General features: G+C 50.6%; 1 protein-coding gene across 2 annotated transcripts in view; it reads left to right on the top strand.

The window, feature by feature from the left end:
* Positions 1 to 3,600: 3,600 nt before the first annotated feature.
* Positions 3,601 to 9,551, top strand: part of tekt1 (tektin 1) — a 52,765-nt gene continuing 46,814 nt past the window's right edge. For both annotated transcript variants that reach the window (XM_059973711.1, XM_059973710.1), the window contains exons 1-3: positions 3,601 to 3,788; positions 4,482 to 4,687; positions 8,582 to 8,747. In XM_059973711.1, coding sequence (XP_059829694.1) covers positions 3,616 to 3,788; positions 4,482 to 4,687; positions 8,582 to 8,747 — 545 coding nt within the window. In that variant the 5' untranslated portion in view covers positions 3,601 to 3,615. The remainder of the gene's footprint in view (positions 3,789 to 4,481; positions 4,688 to 8,581; positions 8,748 to 9,551) is intronic.

The raw sequence follows: 9,551 nt of genomic DNA, 5'->3' as shown, positions 1-9,551 counted from the left end.
CTGTTATATGGCAGATGTACGTGATATTGGAAGGTAAAATTTGGAATATCCTGCTCCGATTTGGTCACTTTGCTATAAGTTAGATGCCAGTTAGCTGGAAGGAGTGCATAGATTTACAAGAGGTTGTCAGGACTTGAAGGAGTGAGTCACAGAGGGAGATTTAACCAAATTGAGGCCTTTTTAATTGGAAACTAAGGAGAGGTGTGATCTTATCAGAGATGCAGAAAACCATGAGGGTTATAGACAGAATGAATGTACAGTCTTTTTCCCAGGATTGAAGAATTGTGCTCCAGAAGAGAGAAATTTCATTGTCTTGTGTCTAAGACAAGAGGTGAGAGATTTAATAGGAACCTGACTGGCAACTCTTTCACCCAGATCTAGATTAGAAAGAAGTGGTTGAGGCAAGTACATTTAACATTTAAAAGACACTCAGAGAAGTACAGAGATACGAAAGGTTTAGATCAGGGGTGTATGCCATGGTTCCTTACTGAGGGATCAGTGAACCCCTGGTTTAGATGGATATGAGTCAAATAGGGAACCTATGGAACAGTTGGGCCGAATGGCCTGTTTCCGTACTGTATGATCTCCGAGTTCATGTGTTCCCCTTCCTTCCCTAAATTTCTTATGTCCTCCCCCCGCTCCTCCTACCCTACCCCTCCAAATCCTCCATCCCACCTCCTCCTCATTCTCCCTCTAATCATTTCCCATTTTTTTTCTTCCACAACCCTTCCCTCCTCTTTCCACTCCCCTCATATTCCTCCTCAAACCTCCTCCCCGCCCCCGTCTCCACCCTCCGGGCCTCGCACCTGCCAGAATGGCTTTGGCCAGGTGCGTTTGCTTGTAGGCGCTGGCTGCTGCTGGGGACGCTGCGCCTAGGGGGCATGAGCGGCCTGCGACCAAACCGAGAGCTGGCTCCAACCCGAGGAGGACGGGTGTCCGGCCGCCATCGCCAGGCCCGGTGCTGGAGCCCATGCTGACAGGCCGACACGACAAAAACCGCGCCTCCCCGCTCCGCTGAAGCGTCATTGGTCAATTTTTTTGCCGTTTTTGATTGGCTCAATACCTATCACTCTATTCGTCACCACAGGTCTTAAACGCACGGTAATTGGTTAAATTGTACAGCCAGCCTGATCTTTGATTGGTTGCTTCTGGGAGACTGTAGCTACCGGATTGGCTGAGTACCGGATCGGGCACAATGCGCGTAGCCGGTCTGATTGCGCAGTGCAGCAGGCAGACTCCTGGTTGCAATAAATTTAAAAAGAGTACGCAGCATCAGTTATCAGTCCACGTGTTTAACAAACATTTCATTTTGCAAGACCCTATATAGAGAATAGTCTCCCTCGCCTCCACCGCCATCCCATTTGGGGCATCTACCAGCTGTGTTGTCTCCGAAGGGCCCGAAGCACTGCTGAGGATCCCCACCACCCATCCCTCTATCTCTTTGACCCACTGCCACCGGGAAGGAGCATCAGGACTAGGACTGTCAGACTGGGTAACAGCTTCTTCCCTCAGGCTGTGAACACCCTGTCACCACCGAGGTCTCGTCACTAGGACAGCGAGCTGTTTGCCTGTGCTACGTACATCACATGCATTTTAATAACTTATTCGTGATAATATTTTGTGTTGTGTGTGATATATGAATTGCGTGTGCACCGTGGTCCGCAGAAACTTTGTTTCTTTGGGTTGTGTATATGTACAGTCAGATGACAATAAACTTGAACTAATTAAGTAAAATATATCGCTTCGACATTGCATTTCCTTGGGGTTGGTTTTCCCTGATTCTGGGCGTTCTGACGGTCTGATTCGTCGGCCGCTTTGAATGTGTTTAGGAGTGTGGTGTCGGGTGTGTGAACGATGTGACCTCCCCAAAGTAGGCATCTGTATGTAAATAGGTTACGTCAGCCTGGGAGACATTATTTCACCTATCTTTTGAAGCAATTAGTGGATACAGTTTGCGGAAAATGTTTTCTCGGACACAAACAGGAGAAAATCTGCAGATGCTGGAAATTCGAGCAACACACAAAATGCTGGAGGAACTCAGCAGGCCAGGCAGCTTCTTTGGGGAAAAAAAAGTACAGTCGACGTTTCGGCCGAAACCCTTCCGTAGGACTGGGGGGTAAAAAGCTGAGGGGTAGATTTCAAAGGTGAGGGGAGGGGAGAGAAACAGAAGGTGATATGGGAAACCTGGAGGGTGAGGGTTGAAGGGAAGAGCTAAAAAGCCATGGAAGAAAGAAAAAGGGGGAAGGAGCACCAGAGGGAGGCGACGGGCAGGCAAGGAGTTAAGGTGAGAGAGGGAAATGGGGAGTGGTGAAAGGGTGGGGGGTATTACCGGAAGTTAGAGAAATTGATGTTCATGCCATCAGGTTGGAGGCAGCCCATAAAGTATTGTTCCTCCAATCTGAGCGTGGCTTCATCACGACCGTGGAGGAGGCCATGGATCGACATGGAATGGGAATGGGTGGCCACTGGGAGATCTGGCGGACAGAACGTAGAATCTCGGCGAAGCGGTTTCCCAACCTACGTGGTGTCTCACTGATTTACAGGAGGCCACACCGGAGCTCTGGGCACAGTAATTGACCCTAACAGACTCACCTCACCCGGAAGGACAGCTTGTGGCTCTGAATGGTGGTGAGGGAGGAGGCGTAGCAATTTTTCCGCTTTCGAGGCTAGAGCCAGGAGGGAGATCAGTAGAGAGGGACGAAGGCCACACTCAGGTTGGATGAACAACACCTTATATTCCGTTTGGATGACCTCCAACCTGATAGCACGAACATCGATTCCTCATCCCCTATTCCCTCTCTCCCCTCATCTCCTTGCCCACCCATCGCCCCCCTCTGGTGCTTCCCTCCCCCCTTTTCTTGCATGGCCTTCAGTCTCTTTCACCAATCAACTTCCCAGCTCTTTACTTCATCCCTCCCCCTCCAGGTTTCACCTACCACCTGGTGATTGCCCCCACCCCCATCACCACCACCACCACCTTTTAAATCTACTCAGTTTTTTCCCCCAGTCCTGCCGAACGGTTTCGGCCTGAAATGTCGACTGTACTCTTTTCCATAGATGCTGCCTGGTCTGCTGAGTTCCTGCAGCATTTTGAGTGTGTTGCAATGTTTTTTCCAGAGCCTGTGTGGGTAAAATCGGTCTTGTATCAAATAAGAGTATATTCAAGATTTTCAAGATTCAAAAAACTTTATTGTCATTCTAACCGTACATCAGCTCTGCAGGGCAGAATGAGACCGCGTTTCCCAGGAGCAGTGCAATCATAACATAACAATCGCAACATTAAATAATAAACATAACAATAAATAGTAAAACACAACAGCCACATGTCGGTTAAAAACAAGTTATAAGTGTCCAGTGCAAGTTAAAAGTGTCCAAAGCAGAGTCAGGTAGAGCAGCTATTTAGCAGCCTGTGGGAGGAAGCTGTTTAGTAGCCTTGTGGTTTTAGTTTTGATGCTCCTGTAACATTTACCTGATGGCAGAAGAACAAACAGTTCACGGAGAGGGTGTGAGGGGTCTTTAATGATGTAAATTATTTTGTGATGTCGCAAACGAGCGCAGTTCCACAAATAAATGCAGTGACGATGGATGTGCAAAACGTGCCGTGACCGATGCACAATGCAGCGTGCAACAGACCAACGCGGACAGCAATGCAACCGCGCCGGCACCCTGGCGCGACGCTGCTCCTGCGTCACGTTCCCAAGGCGCCGGTTGCCTGGCGACGGCTTTGTTGACGAGGCGGCCTCTGCGGGCAGGAGGGCGAGAGGGAGGCACGGCAGCGGCCGCGGCAGGCAAGTGTGCGGCGGGCTCGTCCTTCCTCCAGCCCGGGACCCATCCCCTGCGTTTCTGCGGGATATACTGGCTATTCGGCCCAACGAGTCCGTGCCAGCATTGAGGCTGCAGTCGAGCCTTTCATCAGACCCTAATGAACGGTCTCGAAGGGTCAGGCCGCATCTATGGAAATGAATACCGACGCTTTGGGCCAAAACTTCCATCGGGACTTGATGAAGGGTTTCGCCCAAAATGTCCACTGTTTACTCGCCGCCATAGAAGCTGCCTGACCCGCTGAGTTCCTCCAGCATCTTGTGTGTGTTGCTCTGGATTTCCAGCACCTGCAGAATAGTTTCCTTCCATCCACTGAGGAGATAGAAACTCACTCCAGAACTACCGTGGGGGATCACCCGGGGTCTTCCTCACCCAACTGCCCTACGCCCAAACTCCCTCCATCTCGCCTCAAACCCCATCCCTCCAAGGTCTCAATTGTCGCATCCCACACCGGGGCCCGGGCTGCCGTTACTTCCCTCCTTGGCCATGAGCCCCCGCGTCCAGGATGTGGGGCTGGTGTGGCCAGCTCCCGGGTAGAGCAGTGCCGGAGATGGGTGAGCTGTTGTTAGCCGACAGTTCCCGCCCCTCCTCAGTAACGCTGACCACCGGGGGGTAGTTGGTGCCGCCCAGTAACCCCGAGCGAAACGCCTTGCTTACAGCACCCGGCAGGAGGCGATGGCCAAGCTCGTCCAGGCCCGGACCAAGTTCCTGCCTCAGGAGTGGAACTTCTCCAACAAGAGCCGTTACAACGATGCGGAGGTCCAGCGGTCGCGGTCAGAGCGCCTGGTCTTGGAGAGCGAGAGGCTGGTGGACGAGATCGAGAGCGCCACCAGGAAAACACAGCGGGACGTCAACAAGAAGCTCGGTAAAGCCCTCTCAGAGTTATGTACCCCCCCCCCCCCACCGTCACCCACTACCCATCTCCGTCCGGGGGAAACGTCCACTTGGGACGCTTTACAGTGCCAGTGACTCGGGTTCAATTCCCGCCGCTGTGAGGAGTTTGTACCCGCGTGGGTTTCCTTCCCACAGCCCAAAGGCGTACTGGTTTGGCTTACTAAGTTGTGGGCGCCGGAAGCATGACATCGCTTGCCTGCTGCCCCCAGCACAGTCGTTCATGCTAACCGCACATTTCATTGAGTCTCCGTGTGCTCAAGTTTAAATCTTCTCCTGTACTGACCCATCGGGTAGGAAGAGTCACGGGGCAGAGCCACTGGCGAATCTCAGGGATGTACAGCACAGAAATAGGCCCATCAGCCCATCTAGTCCATGCTGACCGTGATACACATCTATACTGATCTCACATCACCAAATTAAGTCCATATTCCTCTACCTTCCCTGCACAAGGAACGTGCCTGTCTAACAATGTCCCTAATCTATCTGACTCTCCCACCACCCCTGGCAGGGCAATTCACACACCCACCACTCTCAGTGGAAAAAAACTACCTCTGACATTCCCCACCCCCTATACGTTCTTCCAAACATCTTAAAGCTATGCCCCCTTGTAGTGACCATTTCTGCCCGGGGTAAAAGGCACTGGCTGCCCACTTGATCTATGCTTCTTACAATCTTACACACTGAAGAGTCAGAATCAGGTTTAGTATTAACCTGCTGTTAAATTTTGTTGCTTTGTAGCAGCAGGACATTACAATGCATAATAATAAAAACTAAATTATAACAAGTAAACATAAATAATAAATTGAATAAGTTGTGCAGAAAGAGAGGGGAGAAGATACTGAGGCTGTTTCATGGGCCAGTTGTCCGTTCAGAAACCTGATGGTGGAGGAGAAGAAGCTGCCCTCAAACCACTGAGTGTGTGTTTTCAGGCTCCTGTACCCCCTCCCTGATGGTAGCAATGACGAGAGGGTATGTCCTGGTGATGAGGGTCCTTGAGGGTGGATCACTTTTCCAAGATGTTCTGGATGCCGGGGAGGCTGGTGCCCAGGGTGGATCTGGCTGAGTTCACAACTTTCTGCAGCTTTCTCTGATCCTGCACAGTCCCCCCTCCACACCAGATGGTGGTGCAGCCAGTTAGAATGCTCTCCACGGTACCTCTGCAGAAATTTGCTGGAGTTGTTGGTGACATACTGGTCAGGGATTATATCTGCAGCTTGCTACCACCCACAGTGGACCCCCTGCAATTCACCATCCGACACAACCAATCGACAGATGACTCAATAACCACAGCTCTACCCACCATCCTTACACATCTGGAGAAGGATGCTTATGTGAGAATGCTGTTCTTGGGCTACAGTTCAGCATCCAACACCATAGTTCTATCCAAGCTCGACAGGAAGCTCAGAGACCTCGGCCTTGACCCTGCCTTGTGCAGCTGGATCCTGGACTTCCTGTCAGATCGCCAGTAGGTGGTAAGAGTGGGCTCCCTCACTTCCAACCCTCTGACTCTCAATACAGGAGCTCCTCAGGACTGTGTACTGAGTCCCCTCCTCTACTCCCTGTACAGCCATGACTGTGTCGCCACCCACAGCTCCAATCTGCTAATTAAATCTGTTGATGACAGTACATTGATTGGCCTTATCTCAAACAATAACAAGGTGGGGCCTACAGCAAAGAAGTCATCTCTCTTGGTGTCAAGAAAACAATCTCTCCCTCAATGTCGCATAAACAAAGGAGCTGGTTGTGGACTACAGGAGGAATGGAGACAGGCTAACCCATATTGACATCAATGGTTCAGGGTTGAGAGGGCAAACAGCTTTAAATTCTGCTGCATCCACATCACCGAGGACCTCAATTGGTCTGTACACACCAGCTGTGTGGTGAAAAACACAACAGCACCTCTTTCACCTCAGACAGTTGAGGAAATTTGGTATGGGCCCCCAAATCCTAAGAACTTTCTACAGGGGCACAATTGAGAGCATCCTGACTGTCTGCATCACTGCCTGGTATGGGAACTGTACCTCCCTCAATCGCAGGACTCTGCAGAGTGGTGCGGACAGCCCAGCGCATCTGTAGTTGTGAACTTCAGGACATTCACAAGGAGAGGTGTGTAACATGGGCCCGTAGGGTCATTGGGGACCCGAGTCACCCCAACCACAATCTATTCCAGCTGCTACCATCCAGGAAGCAGTACCGCAGCATAGAAGCTCTGGGACATCTTCTTCCACCAGGCCATCAGACTGATAAACTCACACTGATTTGTGTGTACTCTATATTACATTGACTGTTCTATTTATTATAAATTACTATGATTGCACATTTAGATGGAGACGTAATGTAAAGATTTTTACTCCTCATGTTCGTGAACGATGTAAGAAAGTCAATTCAATTCACACTCTTTGCCACATCTAGTCCATGCCAACCTGATCTTCTACCTGCACCTGGACCATATCCCTCCAGACGTGTACCATCCATGTACCAATCCAGACCTCTGCCTTTGAATCCACATCCACCATTTCTGCTGACAACTCGTTCCACACTCTCAGGTTTCCCTTTCACCCCTAACCCGTGACCTCTAGTTCTACCCTCACTCAACCTCAGTGAGCGAACCCTGCTTGCATTTGCCCTGTCGGTACCCTGTATGGTTGTGTGCACCTCTATCAAATCTCCCCTCATTCTTCAATGCTCTGGGGAATAAAGTTCTTACCTCGCAGCTCAATAAAGCCCTGGTTAGACCACATAGGGAATATTGTGTTCACTTCTGGTCACCTCATTATAGGAAGGGTGTGCGAACTTTAAAGATGGTGCAGAGGAGATTGACCAGGATGCTGCCTGGATTAGAGAGGGTGCAGAGGAGATTGACCAGGATGCTGCCTGGATTAGAGAGGGTGCAGAGGAGATTGACCAGGATGCTGCCTGGATTAGAGAGGGTGCAGAGGAGATTGACCAGGATGCTGCCTGGATTAGAGAGGGTGCAGAGGAGATTGACCAGGATGCTGCCTGGATTAGAGAGGGTGCAGAGGAGATTGACCAGGTTGCTGCCTGGATTAGAGAGGGTGCAGAGGAGATTGACCAGGACGTGGCCTGGATTAGAGAGGGTGCAGAGGAGATTGACCAGGATGCTGCCCGGATTAGAGAGGGTGCTGAGGAGATTGACCAGGACGCTGCCTGGATTAGAGAGGGTGCAGAGGAGATTCACCGGGATGCTGCCTGGATTAGAGAGGGTGCAGAGGAGATTGACCAGGACGCTGCCTGGATTAGAGAGGGTGCAGAGGAGATTGACCAGGATGCTGCCTGGATTAGAGAAGGTGCTTTATGAGGACAGGTGGAGTGAGCCAGGGCTTTTCTCTCTGGAGTGAAGGAGGATGAGAGGTGACTTGACAGAGGTGTACAGGATGATAAGAGGCATAGATCAAGTAAACAGCTGGATATATATTTCCATGGCTGAATTGCCAAATACAAGGGGGCATAATTTTAAAATGATCAGAGGAAAGTATGGGGGTGTGGGGGAAGGGATATCAGAGCTAGGCTTTTCCCACAGAGAGTGGTGGGTGGATGGAACTCCCTGCCAGGGGTGGTGGTGCAGGCTGATACATCAGGGACTTTGAACAGACTCTTAGACAGGCACATGGATGATTGAAAAATGGAGGGTTATGTGAAGGGGAAGGGTTAGATCGATATTAGAGTAGGCTGAAAGATTGACACAGCATAGTGGGCTGAAGGGCTTGTACTGTTCAACCTTCCGCAGTCGCTCTGTTCTAAGACACTTCCCTCGGCGTGGCTCCCTGTCACCCTCTGATATTTGACCCTGTGAAGTGACTCAGGCCTTCCTGTGACTCTTGATAAATGCGGGTTGTTGTTGTAGAGCAGAGAATCGAGGAGATCAGCTACTGGGAATCGGAGCTGAGCAGCAAGCTGGAGGAGCTGTCCAACGAGACCGAGCTGCTGCTGGCTCAGGGGACACGCCTGGAGAAAGCCCTGGACAGCTGCGCGGCCCCTCTCTGCATCATTCAGCAGTGTCTCCTGAACCGGTATGGACCCGCTGGGGGGGCGGGGGAGCGATGGAGATCCCAGCCGGTTTCCTGCTATTTCTCATCTCATCAGCAGGGGTGGTTGTAGAGGGAGCATATTCTGACTGGAGGTCATTCCACGGGGATCTTGGGAACCCTGCTCTTGTGATTTGGATAAGGAAATGGTTAGTAAGTTTACAGATGACACAAACATTAGTGGACATGAAAGTGTGATTTTTATAAATGACTTTGATGAGGAAGTGGAAGGGTGGTTAGTAAGTTTACAGATGACACGAAAGGCAGCTGAGAAGTGGCAAATGAGTTTAATCCAGAGAAGTGTGAAGTGATTCAGTTTGAAAGGACATGTTGGATGTTCTTTAACACTTTAGACTTGTATTAAAACTAGAGGATGAGGATGACTAGAGAGAGAGGAAGACCAGAGAAGGATAAAGGAGGGTATTTATGTTTGGAGGCAGATGAGGTGGGGGGAGTACTAAACGAGTGTGTCAGAATTCAGGCAGCGGGGTTTGGGGGACAGAGCACAATGCAGAATTAGAATTGTTATTGGTTTATTATTGTCACACGCACTGTGGGTCGGTGATGAAGGATGTGGGAGCCGGGCATTCTGTTAATGTAAGTGATTAATGCTGTCAATCAGGGGTTCCTATCCTGGGGTCCACGGACCTCTCCGTTGATTGCAGAGGTTCATGGCACAAAAAGTGTTGGGAACCCCTGGTCTGGAGGGACTGAATGGCCTGCTGCTGTTCCCTGAGTCTCAAGTGATGTCCTCGCACGGTGTCAGGGAGGGGTGCTGATCTGATTTTG

This window comes from Hypanus sabinus, chromosome 6 (genome assembly GCF_030144855.1).
Source record: "Hypanus sabinus isolate sHypSab1 chromosome 6, sHypSab1.hap1, whole genome shotgun sequence".
Lineage (NCBI taxonomy): Eukaryota > Metazoa > Chordata > Chondrichthyes > Myliobatiformes > Dasyatidae > Hypanus > Hypanus sabinus.
This window is presented reverse-complemented; position numbering and strand designations above follow the sequence as displayed.